The 16,009-nt window shown below is 40.3% G+C and overlaps 2 protein-coding genes across 2 annotated transcripts in view; both read right to left on the bottom strand.

The window, feature by feature from the left end:
- Positions 1-16,009, bottom strand: part of LOC121925884 (AT-rich interactive domain-containing protein 5B-like) — a 361,184-nt gene that overhangs the window by 77,121 nt on the left and 268,054 nt on the right. The window lies entirely within an intron of this gene.
- LOC121926429 (AT-rich interactive domain-containing protein 5B-like) overlaps positions 3,755-16,009 on the bottom strand; it is a 67,629-nt gene continuing 55,374 nt past the window's right edge. Inside the window, exon 7 of the mRNA XM_042459414.1 lies at positions 3,755-11,966. Coding sequence (XP_042315348.1) covers positions 9,804-11,966 — 2,163 coding nt within the window. The 3' untranslated portion in view covers positions 3,755-9,803. The remainder of the gene's footprint in view (positions 11,967-16,009) is intronic.

Raw genomic sequence — 16,009 nt, 5'->3', positions numbered from 1 at the left:
GCTGTGGACATTGGTTGCCCTTCCTTGCCTCTGCCCAGCTGAGTGGTCCCTTGCAGAGGCAGCCCAGCTGGGGAGAGGCTTGGATCAAATACTGCATTGACTCATGTATAAGTTGACCCAGGTTTTTGGGGTCAATTTTTGACCTAAATTTCTCAATTTATACACGAGTATACATGGTAATTACCCATATTTTGTGAATAAATGAACTTTTTTTTAAAAATGACATGCACAACAGTTTGAGGCTTAATTTTAAAACATGTACGATTTACTGTACAGTGGTGCCTCGGGATACAAAATGATCGGGTTACGAAATTTCCGGGATACGAAAAAGTTGGATTGGCAAAAACTGTTTCGGGTTACGAAATATTTTTCGGGTTACGAAATTCATTTCGGCGCGAAATTCAAATGCTGCAAAGTGCAGCTATAGGCTTTCCAGTGCTAACGGAAAAGTGTTTCAGGTTACGAAATTTTCGGGTTACGAAAGGAATGGCGGAACGAATTAATTTCGTAACCCGAGGCACCACTGTATCTCTGTTTTTGATGGATTGTCAGGCAGGCTTTTATTCAGAAATGGCCTACTTGTGGGCCAGCTTCAGATGTGGCCAAAACGCTTGTTTGTCAACTAGAGACATGTATCCACCCATGTCAGCGAGGCCTGGATGAACATTAAAATGGGCTAAGGGATGTGTCCACACCTGTGTCTCTACATCCACACGAGCATTTCCTACTTGTGGCCTGACCAGATAGAAGTAAAATTTAAACTTTTGAAACCCGGTTTCAGGAGTTAAGCATTCTGAAGTGGGTTTTCCAAAAAGATATGGGATTATTTGCATAATGAAATTAACCAGATGCATTTGGGATGAACCTTTGTTGCTCATACGCATCTCAAATGCACTGGATTAAGTTTTTTTGGGGGGAAGCTGCCAAAAAGCCGACTTACCATGGGATAATCAATATTGGGCTTTCCCCCGAGTTTTACAAAAGATTTGCATTGTCAGCTGTGTGAACAACGATGCAAATAGACCCAAACAGACTCAGAATAAAACTCTCCATACCTTTAATGGGTTTTGAATGCATTTGCATCACAGATGTGTGAATGAGGCCTCAGACCTTCCCCAAAGTAGTTGCTTGCTGGTTTTTGTTTATTCACAGGACGAAACACACGCACAATGCCATCTTGTGGTCAAATGTCTATATCTTTTTCCCTTAAAGAAATGTATCAAAAAGATTTTGCATGACAGTTTTACTGATTAACCACCTTAAACATTACAGCAGAATAGTCTCAATGCACCACAGAATGACGTGCATTAGAAAGCTCACTGAATTTCATAGCCTCCAGCATGCCACACTCTTGGATTGTGAGTGTACCAAGTATCTGATGAGAAATCAATGGTTGGTCCAGGATCCAATGCAAGGCTTCATGTCAGCCATAAAGCTCACTTGTCACCATTTTCCAGCTTAACCAGGGGTTGCAAAAATGTGGGGATGAGTTTCTTGGAGGGACAGCAGGACCCATGTAATAAATATAACGTAAGTATCTGTCAGTACTCATGACTGAAAACTAATGCATGTGAGCAATCTGTGTGTGGCCAGAATACTTGTGGAGCTCAGCTTAATACTTTAGGTATTTATATGAGTTCTAATTAATCGATCAAAATATCCAGTCTCTTACTATTTAAATTTTATTTACTTACTTGGCTTGGACTGTTGGTTTTTTTTAGTGGATTGTTCTGTTCTGACTTGGTTGTGAACAACTTTGGGCATAGTTTACGAAGCAAAAAAAGCAGTGTATTTATGGAGAACCCATTCTGGACAGTTTACAGTATGTTTCCTTAGTAGAATTCTACTTACATTGAACTGACATTTGTGTGTATGGTTTATAATCATTTTTTAAACATAAGTTTGTTTTTTGCCAGACCTGTTATGAAAACAATAATTATTTGTTACCTTGCAGGGTGCTTTTTAGCCTTAAGTGTGTCTGGGCATAGCACATCCATCTCATCATGAGGTGAGACAGGGTGCTCTTTTATGGACTCTTCATAAGTCACTGATGAGTCAGTGTTACTCAGGCTTCAGGTCTACTATCTGCCCATAACACTTCTAAGATTTACCATGTTATTTCAGAGCCATCGGGAGACGACATTATGTAAGCACAAAGCATCATTCATATTTCCAAAGGCTTGATCACTGTTAGCATGTTCTGGCATGACAAATGGGGGGAACTGAGTCGCCGGAAGCCTGGGGTGCAATAGCTTCCCTGGGGCTCTATATAGACCTTTAACCAGCTCAGTTTGGAAACAAGTGAGATTGTTGCTCCCACTAACCTTCAAAGACGACCATTCCACCTCCAGTGACATAAAATTGTTTTCTAGTCCCCAGGCTAACATTTCAGTGGAGGTCAGCTTCTAATGACTCTATTATAATGACCAAAGAACACCAAGTGCAGGAAGGATACAGTGTGCAGTCTTCCAGATGCTGCTTAACTGCAGTACCCATCAGCCTTAGCCAGTATAGCCAATAAGATGAAAAGCAATGAAATGTTCAGCAACATCTGGAGGGCCACATTTTATCCACCTCTTAGTATACACTATTTAACACTTCCTGATCGGTAGGTATCCTATAACTTTAGAGAGCAGTAAGCAAAATATCTGGACTGCTAGTGAATGTGTTACATATTCTTTTATAATTCATTTATTTGGCTACAGGCGGAGATTGTGTGCTAGGATCCTGCAGCAGTGAAGAATCTGGTACTGGCCATAAACCCCAGTCTCCCAACAATCTCAGCTTTCATCAAGCAACAACAAATGAAGTTATTGATGCTCATCCTTGCAAGCTGATGCTTCAGAATATAGTCAATATTTCTTCAGAAATAGTTAGATGCCATAGACTGGTTGTAGGAAGCCATAGGCCCTTGAGAGTACAGTCCCCAACTGTCCCAACCAGCATGGTTAGTGATAATGGGAGTTGTAGTCTCACACTGGAAGAATAGCCCACCATTGACTGCACTTGGGATCTTTGGGATGCAAAAGTATGTTCTGTACTATTGCCCTGTGACAGACCACTTATAGCTAAATGGCATTTCTGCTAGACAGAGGGCAAAGCATAAGTTGCCTGACAAGGCCAGGATAAATTATGCAAAACAAATCATATTTGCATAATTTACTCAAGAAGTACAACTCCTGTTTTCTATCCATAGAACTAAAGTTTTCTTCACTGAGAATGTTTTAATGTGTATTACATGCAGCTCTGCCCATCATTATTCCCCATGAAAAGGTAACTGTATATAAGCAAACTATATGATCATTGTGAAGTCGAAGGAAGATGCCAGCCACAGATGCTGGAGAAATGTCAGGAAGAAACTCTTCTAGAACATGGCCACATAGCCAGAAAATCCCACAAAAAATCCCTATATGATCATATTTTTTTTGTCTTTAAAATTTGTGAAATTGCTTTTGTTTCATGCCAATATAGGCTTGTAAGGTGTGTGTGGGGGGGTGGGGGTGGTGGTGGTTGGCTGTTCTTTAGAATAGGGTTGGGCAAACGTGACTCTCAAAATGTTGGATGAAAATCCCCAGCAACCCTAGTCAGTATAAATAATGCGGGAGTTGAAATCCCAAAACACTTGAAGGGCAATGCTTATTCCCCCCTGCCCTAGAGAGTGAGCTTCTAGGAAAGTGAAGATCTTAATGCACCTATTGGTAGTCCCTTAGTAGATAAAAGAACCCTTTACAGATGTATGAAACACAAAAAGGGACAGATAGTAACATTTTTTATTAAATATTACAGTGGATCAAAAAGTACAAAATATCTTTTGCTTGCTATGTGATTGGGAAACTATTGGCACATAATACAGTATCAAAAGCATTAATACGTACAATTTGGAAAACATACAAAAATTGAGTGTTTATAGTTGGCTCAGCTTTTCTTTCGTTCTGGTAGTGTTTAAACTTATTTAACGTGAAAGGTTACTCAATAACCCTTTTCTTTTTCTTTTCTTTTTTTAAAAATGGGAAACTATAATATTACTGGGCCACTTTTTTTTCTATATACAAATAGTCTCACCTTACAGAGCGTATAACCTACAATAACTTGAATCACAAGAATGTTTACACTATTTACAACAAATGAACGTTCCAAACAAAGTATAAACAGCTAGTAGATTATGCTGCCTTTGTTAGATCATATTTAAAACTATGGGGGAGGAGGGGGAGATACATGTAAAATATCAAATACATTTACAGCAAACACTGGTTAAGTGCTCATGATGATGGTTTCAATACTGCAAACCTCATGTCAGTGATTTCCCCCGCACCCCATAAGTGATAAAATCTATGAAATGGGGCCAGGTTTGACCATGCTCACTGCCACACAATCTGAGCAGGTATAATTATGAATGAGTTTTTAAAAACCAGCTTCTTCCTTTAAAGGCACACACCACAAAAAAATATTTCTGGATTCCATTAGCCACGACGCAGCAGTATAGAATAGACTTTGAGAGCTCATGGACACTATTATCTAACAAAAAGTTAAATTCGGTTTTGTTCCCTGTGATACCCATCGCAGAGCTTGGGGGAAGTTATTCTGGGGGACTTCCATTCCAAGAATGGCCATGCTCTTGGAGTGGAATGGTCTTGGATGCTGGAAATGCCCCCTAAATAACTTGCTCTGTGTCCACCGATACAGTCAGGGCAGATTACTTGTTTGCAAACCTAGCATGAGACACACACACTGCAAAGGAAGATATTGCTAATGGCATGGGCAAGAATCTCTCCGAATAATCACACAACCCCACTGTTCTGGGTAATGTGAGCATGGTGACAATGTCACAGAACCAACTATTCTGGCATTCTGTTGCTCACAAAGATATACATACTACCCAGAGGGGTGTGAGAGAAATCATGTTAATGGCAACTGTCACACATATCCAAATACTGCAGTAAGCGGAGCCCTAAATCACCCTGACATTTGGTTGGGGTTGTTCCTTGCATGTTTAAGGATTCATGTGGCAGTTCAACACACCAGAATAGTATCGTTGCTTTATTTTGGGCTTTGATTAAAATGGTGAACTCCGCTATCTCTTCTAATTATTAAAGCAAGGATCCAGTTGCAAAAGGTCTCACTCGAAATACTCTGCCCCACCTACCCAATAAAGTGAACAGCTTCTAACAAGACATTATATGAAGAACGTTTTCCTTTGTCTTTTGTAATCTCACTAGCCTTCAGAATTCCTTAATAAATCCTGAACAGAGTGTGTTGGAATTGCAACATTTCTTGGAACGGGCTCTTGGTAAATAGATTTATGACTCTGTTGCCAATTAGATTTCACTGTTTCCTTTACCAGCCTACCAATAACAATGGCTTGATTGCACAAAGAAAAACTTACGCAATTTCATTCAATAATAAGGCCCCTTGAACTCAAACAAAGCAAACAAAGCCCCATTTAAGACACAGAAAGTAGTTATCTGCCAGTGGAAAATTTAATACTTAATAAAATTCATAGAATTTTTTTTTTTTAAAAAAAGGAGGTTCTTAAGCATTATTAGCTCTCACACAACCACAGATTTATGCCCCTGTTGCCCTCATCTTGGCCAGTGTATCATGAATTTTCTAAAAATAAATCCATCTTCCTATTGAACAAAGGCGCGAGGGGGAAGGGATTAAATAACCCTGGTTTTAGAATGGTCTCATTCATTTCCAACACAACACAACACAACCGAAACTGGAGACACGCAGAAGATGTACATGAGGTTAAGACTTAACAGTTTATGGTTACCAGCTTAAACATTCAAAGACAATATACTATTTTTTTTCTTTTAGAACTGTGAGATTTGGAATAGGGTAGTCCAGCACTCTCATGTGCCCACTGAGCTCCTGCGCATGTGTGGGCAGCCCCCTTCCTTTCACTGGAAGGGAGTAGCTCGGCAGGCACAAAAGGACTGTTCAGAGCCCCCCTCTCCCCATGGAAATGTGGGGAGAACATCGGGGGCCTGTGGCTGTACCACTCTGAGCAAACCAGAGCTGCCTTTGCATGCGGAAAATCACTTGATGAGGGCGAAGAGGTTTTTTATGAAGCTGTGCTGTTCCAAAACAAGGGACAATCCTTTTAAAACAAGGGACATCCCCCAACATAAGAGGTATCAGGCAATCCTACATGCAGATTATCCCAAACAATATCAGAGTCCTTGGATTACAATACCAGTCATGTGATTGTGACAACGTTCATTGCAGGCTTCTATAATCCTGCCCAAGTCCCCTCCCTCAATTACCATATTAGTCCGGTTTAGTGCAATTTGACTAAGAATGCCCTCTATGGCATCTGATCAACTGTGATTGGTTTTTTTTTTCCTTTTCAACATTTGCAGCGCAGCAGGAAAAAAAAAAAGACCGCATTGGCACATTTCTGTTCTAAATTCTACTAGCCTGCTTATGCATCATCATCATATAATTTTATCACAAGAACATAAAAGCATTTAATTGAAGATAACATTGATCTTTAACAGTAGATGTCTATTAATCTGGTTTCCTCGCCATTGTATATTAAATAGGTTACATTATATATTGCAATTGGCTTCATATCACAGGAAATGTTAATATAGGATGTCTGGCATGCATGCACGGTGTTGCTTAAGTAGTTTCCACTAGTTTTCCAGTAGTTTTCATGATTACTGCGTCTGAATTGCAACCAAATTTTGCACTATAAAATGCTTCCAACTTCAGCATCTCAGTGTAGCTGTCCAGACCTCAAGAACCATGGCAAAGACGTATCTCAAAACAAATCCATACTATTATAGGACAACAAGTTTCCCATGGGGAAAAAGTGCCACTTTCACGCATGGATTTTTCATTTCTGAAACTGTATCTGTGGAATGTTGCTTCCCTTTAGCCTTATGCAGAAACCCAGAGAACTCTTACTAAGTTGTGTTTACCTCATGCCAACTCCTCACTGCCCAATGGCACATGGCACCAAAGAGGTGACCTATGTACATTTGACGACCTTTGGTGCTTCCTGAACTGGAAGTGGAAACTCAGGAATTCAAGGAGAGAGATTGAGATAGACCATATTGTTAAGCTGCTTATTCCAGCCATTATAAATTGGCATTCTTTCTATGATTTAAACAGAATCAGGAATGTTGCATCATCTGAAAACCAATCCCTTTTAAGTGGGAAATGCCATTGGGGTGGTACATTATGTAAGAGGAACTAAACAGATGGCTGAGGGCTGAAACTGATGGGCCGGGGCGAGCTTTTATCTGGCCTTCAGCATAGCATCTGATTCACAAGGTCTTTTTCCCAATATAATCCTTCTGACTCTTTCTCACACAAATTCTATCACAAGAGAAGAGTTCCTCAGTACTGCCATCCTGCCCATGTGAACAGCAATAGAGGGTTTATTTCCCCTTATCAGCCACTCGTTCAAAGAGGCATGATAAGGGCACTTTGAACTAGAGGTGCTTAAGGAATTTACTATTTGTAAAATCCAGTATGAACTGCCCTGATACATGCCTCTGAGGGAAATGAGCAAATTGGATCATAATGATTCTTTGGATTTCACACACCCTCAAACTTCATGATGAAGTCCTTGACAGAAAAAACATGTTTTGTTTTTGTTGTAATATATCCCTTTTAGGGCAGAAAACATTTAGAAATGGACTCAGAGAAATTACATTTAAGAATGTGCATTGCATGTATTTAAATATTGGTTTTTTTGCATCGGCTTTTAAAAAACCATATTAAAGCTGAGAATGAACAGAATTTATGAATAAAGCAAAATCAGCACAGACAGGGAACAGAGAGGTCCATCTGTCTGGACCACCTACTCCATCAATATGAGCAACAGCAATGCAGGCTGTCAGACTTTTCTCCCTTTGCATATCAGGTGGTCACACACAAGTCAAAGCAAGAGCAAACAAGAGTTGCCCATTGAGGTTTTTAAGTGGAGGATGCCAATCTAATGTTCACATGGAGGTAGGCAAAGTGCGCCAGAAGCACCTATCCTTTGTCCGTAACTGAGAATTAGTAGAGAATAAAGAGAGGTATTCTCTCCAACCCTCTCCCTGCTTGTGCAGGAGTGAATCAATAGATGGAGTCATATTTGCTGGCCCTTCAAAGCCCTCCCTCAGTTGAAAAGAAACTTCTTCTTTCAAGCTCAGTTAACAAGCTTTTCTGGGCACCCTAACCTGTCCCACCCCTAGGCAAACATCATTCTTGAGGCTGGCTTTCAGCAGGAACATTCTCTTCAGAGTCATTGATAAGATGCTCAGACTCAGGCGTAAAAGTTCCACTGTTCAATGGATCCAAAGAGTCAAGGGATCCAGTCTGTAGATTAAGCTGCTGTTTATATTTAATAGTAACTCAGTATTTTGCTGGACTATGGTGGGATGTTTGGCACTTTGCTGGACTTCAAGGAACTATCATACAGGCAGCACAAACAATACACAGCCAAATTTGCTCAATTAAAACTATATTCAGTGCTGCTATTTGTCACAATCACTTTTAGGAAAGGCATCCAACCCCCACAGATCCTTTTTTAGAAGCATAAATTTGAGGCCATCTTTGATACCTCTCCTCCAATTTCTGTTCTAATGACTGACATTCTTGAAATAGTTTCACAGCCCTCAAGAAAGATCCTTTGGAATCTAATAACGTTATTGAATAACTTGTTGCCAGTGCAGTCCTGAGTATGTTCCCCCTCTGGTATGCAGGACAATTTCACAGCCTAGATAAGGTTAAATACAATTCTTAAAAAATTCACAGACCATGATACAGGAAAGCAAAATCTCAGCGGCTAGTATAACAGCAATGTATGAACATTTAGGAAACCACTGTGATGGGTGAATCAATGCTCAGCACCTTTCAGGATCAGGTCATTGGAGAAGGAACTGAAGTTGGGACTGAATTGCACCGTTGCGTGATCTACAGTATGTTTCTATCATTGAAAAGAGTTTATTGAAAATGGATGCTTTTATTTGTAAACAATGACATCCCTCCTTCCCAAAGCTGCTCTAAAAATATAGGCCAGGGAAGAAGGAAAGGGAAAAATTGCGATTTTTGAAAGCCCTCAATTGCCAGAGCCTTTTTTTTTTTTTGTTAAAAAAAAAGCTGCAGATAAAAAGAGACTATTTAATTTAGAAAACAAACGAATAAACAGAGCAACAGGAATAGCTGGAAACAAGAACCTACATAAATTATACAAGTGATGTTGACACTGGCATTTGTTTTGTTTTTGAAGTAGATATGTACAATCTAATTTAACAGTGTTTACTATTTCTGTTCTGATAGTGTTAAGTTGAATATTGAGACACTTTTACTATACATTGCATTGATTTGAACTCTGAAAAGCCAGGAACCCAAAATGGTACTTGAAGAAACAACATCCATGGATCATCTGTGTTTCCTGACTTCTCTGTCATTAGACCTGCCTCTTTTTCTATTTGAAATGCTCCAAAACCCACCTTCTTGGGCAGGAGAGGGGACAAAAACTGAAGATCTTTCTCTCCAGGACCAGGAAAGAGCCACCTGGCCTGCTCTGACAATCATTTTGAGCAAGAGACAGATCCTTTTGAAACCTTCTTGTGCAAGGGAAAACACCACAGAAGGAGAAGACGTGAGAGCCAGAGGAGAAAAGCAAAGCCCAACTAAACAACAGTCTTGTCTTAATCAAATCTGAAGCATTCCACAATGAGGGACAAAACTGGTGTTGGTTAACACAAATATTGATATTTTTTTGTTGGTTTTGTTTTAAATTTTGCAGGACATCACAGGCTAAAGGAATGTAGTTTGTTTGTTGTGTTTGAAAGGAGGATTTACAGTTTTGTGCTCGGATGTACAGAAGATAGCTGAGAAGGCGGGAATGCAGCCTGAGGATTGATAGCAGCCAAAGGATAAATGTTGCTGTGCAAAAGGTCACCGTACGAATTTCCTACAGGTGTTGCCGCAGCTAAGTGCCTGTAAAGCTGCTGTGAATTTCCAGGGGATGTGAGGAACTGTCTTTGCACCATGAATGAATGGAGAGCCAAAGGCTGCATTAGTGGTGAAAGCACTGTCTGATTTTTCAAGTACTGCAGAGGGTGAGAGTAACCAGCTGGAACGCGGCTGCTCAGGTTGCTGCACAAAGTCCCTGGGTACAAGCCAGTAAAGATGGGGCTTGAAAGGGGGAATTTGTGGCCTTCCAGCATGCCACTGGGAGGTAGGCCATGTACTGACTTGCTGCCCTCAGCCTCTTGCTCAAGACCCTTGTCTTTCACAGAGGTGTCCTTTGGTATGCACAAGGGTGAGACAGCTCGGACCTTCTTCTCCAAAACTGCTTTGTCCAAATCCTCCAGGCTACGCTTCAGAGGCCGAGCTGCCCCAATGGTTTGAACATTGGCTTTGTGGCTTAGGATGGGATGGACCATGCCTTCCATCTTTCTCAGATTCGGTGGCTTGGTGGACCTGATGAGTGGCTCACTGTGCTTCTTGGGGGTGGACACAGTCATTGGAGAAACCCGGCAGGCTTTGGGATTACAGTCTATGCTCAGAGGCTGGCTGCTCAAGGCTTGGAACTGGGAGATGCTTTTTCTGTCCTGTTGTCCCAATGAAGCATGCAAGAGGGAAGGCCCCAGAGCTTTTGCAGTCTGTTTGTGGGTACTTTTTGGAAGACTCAGATCTGTCGGCTGATCATCTGATGAGGCTTCCATAGGGCTCTTTTTCTCATGCTGGTGTAAAGGGGGGTGATAGGCTAAGCTACGTTTGTCTTGGTGCTTGTGCTGAGGGAACATGGAAATGTTTTCTGTGTCTCTGTACATGTCTCGAGGGAGATATTTTGATGTCTGTTCATTGTTAAGATGGTGTTCGGTGTGCCTATAAAGGCTGTGCAGGTGAGGAGATGAATAAAAATCTGCCAAGAAGCTGGGCATATGGGAATGGTGCAAGGCCCTTTTTTCATTCATTCTATCTTTCATGTCCTGGATTTCTGACTTGAGTGCATAGGATTCAGCCAGTGCACTTAGATGCTGTTTGGAAAAATCACAGCATTCAGGATCTGTTCTTTTTAGTAGTGATTCATGCCTATATGTTTCACTAGCAGACCTCCTTTCCTCCAGATTCTTGGGTTTAAAACTCTGCACGTGTTGGATAACAGATGGCCTACTCACTGCCACAGTGTCCATCACAGGGGCATGAGAAGCTTGGGATATGTTTGACAACAAGTCTTCTTTGCCACTCAGCTTCTTCTTGCTGATCAAAGGTGGCGGTGAGCCATAAGGGTAACTACATGAGAGGGTAGCCCCACTGACCTGTGACAGAAGTTTCTTCTTTGCCAGTGGTGACATGATGCCTGGGTTGCCTTTGGAATAGAGGAGTGGTGTGTAACCAAAACTAGGTTCACCATTGAGGGAACCTGATGGTTCCTTCTCTGTCGAACTTGCTCTGTCAAACATGTCAAAATTCTGGACTACAAGGACTTTGGGACTCTGTTTCAGTGCATTGTGTATGTCTTCATTTCCTAACTGGTCCACTTTAACAGTGCAGTTGGCAATATAATCTGCCATCTCTGGAAGTTTATCATCTTCCATCTCATTTTGACTTGGCAGTGATAGGTGGATGGTTGGCAAGTTATTAAATGGAGTTTCTTGGGCATCGCTTTCTAGATTGTCAGCAAAACAAGGTGCTTGTTGTTCCTGATTTGGTTCCTCTTGGTCTTCTGATGGACTGGGGAGTTTCCTGGCTGTAGGATCCAAAGCAATGTCCTCTTCTACAGCCACTGAAGTGCTTGAAAAAGACTCCCCAGGTAGCATCTCCTCTTTGGCCTCTTCATAATTTGAGCTGATTTCCTTCAAATCAGGCTTTTCCAAAGATGCTGTCTCAGTTGCATCTGTTGGGGAAACCTGCAGACCTTCTACAGACAGCTTCATTTCCTCTGCTACTGTTAGTTCAGATAAACTTTTCTGGTCTGGATATTCTGGATTCTTCTCTTGCTCTGATGAAACCTAACAAAACATTTCAAAAGACAACTGTGAGAAAACTGTTGAATGAAAGACCAAACATCCAAAAAATCCCCTTAACTCCATCGCCAAAGGACATAGTAGTGTTGTTTAAGAATAAGTCATCTAGTTACAAATTTGAATGCTGTAACAACCACCTTATAATTTAGGCATTATCACAATTAAAATCTGGAAACAGAAAAACAGCATTTAATCTGAGGTCATATTTTAATGAACAGAACAATGTCTGAGTTCACAATGCAATCTAGATATAAGAACTACTTTCTGTATATATTACAAGCATGGATTTTATTTTATTCTTACTTTGCATATAATCTCTTGCTACTACTAGAACTAATTCTTACAAAATTAATTATCCCTGTTAAAATACAGAAATATTTGTCAATGGGATTGAGGAGAGAGACAAGGAATAAAGCATCATTCATGTCTTTGGAACAGTCAGTGTTGCAGTGCAACAGGGGCCTCTTTTTTATTTAGAGATTAAAATGAAGTTGTCAACATGCATCTAAAGCATTTTTGCTCTCATCCAGATACAGCCTTCCTAAAATTTTAGCCAATGAGGCTGGATTTTTTTTAATGCCCCTTCATTAATAAAGCTTGTGGACTCAGTTCTGGCTATTCATTCCATTATGTAGACGAATGAACTGTGACCTGGGAGGTCATTAGAGTGCTCCATCTGTGATACAGCTGACTGACAACTCTTTTCAAAATTACTGTTATTCTCCTTTGGCACAGCTCTTAATAGATGGCAGTCATAATGCAGCAATGTTGTCTGAGCTCTCCTATTATTGCTGTGATGCCACCCTCCACCTCCCTTTCTTTCTTTCTTTCTTTCTCTCTCTCTCTCTCTTTCTTTCCTTCTTTCTCTCTTTGCTGTAAAAACCAGGCATCAGGAAAGTTATTATCTAAATGCTGCATTAGAAGGTGTTGTGTGAAAGATGGGTATAAGGCAGCCAATGAATCACAATCTTCTCCAAGATTTATGTCTTTGCAGCTGCTTTTAAATTTTCCCGTGTGTTGGGTTTTTCTATTTCCTATTAGTTAAAGTGTCTGTTACTCATTGTGACTGCTTCCATATATTTTGTTTTCCACAAAGAAACTTACACTAAAATATGCCTTTTGCACTCCAATACTATCATTAGCTCCTTTGCAAAAAATTCTATCACTGGCCTCCAGAGCTTATACAATTACAGGAAAATACCAGACAGATGAGCAAAGCAGACCAAGAAAAACTCATATTTAATAACTAGATGTCCTGTTCTCCTTTCTCTTCCTGTTTGGAACCGTTTTGATTGGAGTTTTTAGCTGTGCTAGAGCAGTGATAGGCATAATAATAATATTTCATTTTATATTCACAGTGATAACAACAAAACAGAATCAAGTCTAGTGCTAAACAGAACTGCAACCAGTTAACAGCCAGTTCACATAATCATTTTTGAATCAACAGAAGAATCATTACAAGACAGCTTTCCTTCTCAGCGTTTAAACGGAAAATACAAGTTGTTCAGCCTTTAAAAATATTTTGGAGTACGTATTTCTCAAGATATAAGAAGCAGAATTCATACTATTGGGAGAATACTTACATGAGACAATTTGACCTAAGCATGCTCCCCATGTTCAGAAAAGCAGAAAACACAGCAGAGTTTGGAAAAGTTACTTTTTTGACTAGAACTTCAAAGATCCCTCAGCCAGTTTAAACAAATAAATCATATTTTCAATGTGTGCACTGCAGGAAAAATCCACTTTGCAATTACCAATTTATTATCTGAAATAGTTGCAGTTCAGTGACCAGAAGTCATGCTGATATGGTTTCTGGAAGTTGTAGTCCAAAAACTTAACTTTCTTCCCAAGCTCTGGTTAACAGAGAGAGATGTATGGCTATTTTAGCAGGCATAATGGTTCTTGTGACTTGCTATCCTAATAGCTGCACCACACACTACATGGAAAACTGGTTTTGAAATTCAGGGGAGTTTTAAGAGCAGCTACTGATTCAGCTCATGAGATTGTTTTTAGGCTGAAAAAGAATCAATGGCCCCATACAGACAGGCCAAAATAAAGCTGCCTCGGGTCACTTTGGAGGTATGCTGTTTAAATGAGGACTGGAGCGTGGCTTTGGTGCAGCTTCCAGACTCTTAGGATGGATGCATCATTTAAACAGCATACCTCCAAAGTGACCAAAGCAGCTTTATTTTGGCCTGTATGTATGGGCCCATGATCTTTCACTTGTGAAGCTAACACCACTGTGTCTCTTTAGCTTGTAACACCTGACTTTGTCTGTAGGAGAGACACACCTGAGGGCAAGGCAGGACAGAGGAGAAATCCTTGGGGCCTGGGACTCTGGAGGACTGGGACTCTTGAGGACAGTGAAACAACTAACACTACATTGCAAATACATTTGGGTATCTCAACTGCCCAGAGAGTAGCTATATTGTCTATTGCTAAAATTCAGGGAGGGGAGCTCTATCATGCATCTTGCGCCAGGCCAAGTGCCAGCTGTCTGTGACTCTGAGTATGACCTGTATTTATGTGTGTCAAATAAAGATACCTGAACTGCCTAACTAGCCATGTGGTGCAAAGGCTGCATCTGCACTGCAGAAATTGTAAACTGCAGCCCAATGTACAGTGCATTGCAGAAATCCAGCCTTGAGGTTACCAGTGCATCCACTACCATATTTAGGTCCTCTAATTCTAGAAAGGGGTACAGCTGCTGTAGCAGCCAAAGCTGATTGTAAGTATTCCTGACCATCTATCTGGGCTGTCATTTGGAGGTGTGGATCTAGGAGCACCCCAAGCTGTGAACATGTGTATGTATGCACAATTTGTAGGGTTAATGTATTCAGATTTTGTACTGTTAATGGAATGAAAATCCAAGGAATGCAGGATTTTGTGCTTTAACTTTCTGCACATCATTTTAGTGGGAAGGCTTGGAAAGGATAGTTCTAAGGTAGCAAGAATGAAATTTGATTGCAAGATAAATAGTTGTTTAAAATATTTGATGTGTTTATAAGGCATCTTGAAGTCAAAGGTTTTTGTGTGCCCAAAGCTATGGGTACACTCCACCTAAAGGTTATTGCTGTTAAGTCCCTCTGAAGGTAATAAATGCAAGTTTCATTGACTGCCATAGTACTTGCTTACAATCAGCTTTTGCTGGATTGTGCCCCATCTCCTTTACAGTTTTTATAAATTCTCTTGCTATTATAAACAAGCACTCACTACAATAACACATATACATGACTTCTCCCTCCGAGATTTACCAGGCTCTGCAACTGAACAAATCTGGTGTACAATGTATTAATTTCCCATAATCGCATGCAGCTCATACTTCTATATTAATAAACACAGTGTGAACCTCTGTAGGAATCCCAGTGATCCACTCCACTGCTATATCTCAGTTTTAAATCTTAACATTTAACTACAGTTATCCTTTAGGCTTAGGAATTTCATTTCCAAAACTAAAAAGCACAACGAAAACATAATTTTTACATGGGATGATCAAGATTTTGATAGAGGAGTATGTGAACATTGATTCTAAGATACTTTAAAGCTTTGTAAAGTTCCTGATAAATTGGTGAGAATTCAGTATTAAAAACATCCCTATTGCAGTCTGACAGGGAGGAAAAAAAAAGAAGAAATACACTACTATGTTCTTGCTGTTGGAAGCCCACATAATTGCAGTCTGTGTTATGCACTTTCTACTCTCCATCTAAGAACTTGACCTGCGACTCACATAAAAAATAACTGCAGTTTAAGACGCAGGAAATTTGAGATACCAAACAACAAAAGCAAGGAAGTTCAAAGTTTAGACTGACACTCCATTGCTAGCTTGTTATGCTGTGCTTAGCTATTGCAGCACATATGGTATGTAACATAACTTGCTGATCCAAACCCCCTGCAATAAATAACAAGGCACAAAGGGATGAATGAGGAATGGAATGCTAGCCTCAACTTTGAATTTCCTTGCTTTTGGCAATTTCTGTTGCAGTCTTACAGTTGCTTAAGCAGATCTGCATGCCCTCTTTTATGTATAT

Source organism: Sceloporus undulatus, chromosome 3, assembly GCF_019175285.1.
Source record: "Sceloporus undulatus isolate JIND9_A2432 ecotype Alabama chromosome 3, SceUnd_v1.1, whole genome shotgun sequence".
Lineage (NCBI taxonomy): Eukaryota > Metazoa > Chordata > Lepidosauria > Squamata > Phrynosomatidae > Sceloporus > Sceloporus undulatus.
The sequence above is the reverse complement of the archived record's forward strand: the minus strand, read 5'-3'. Positions and strand labels throughout refer to the sequence as shown.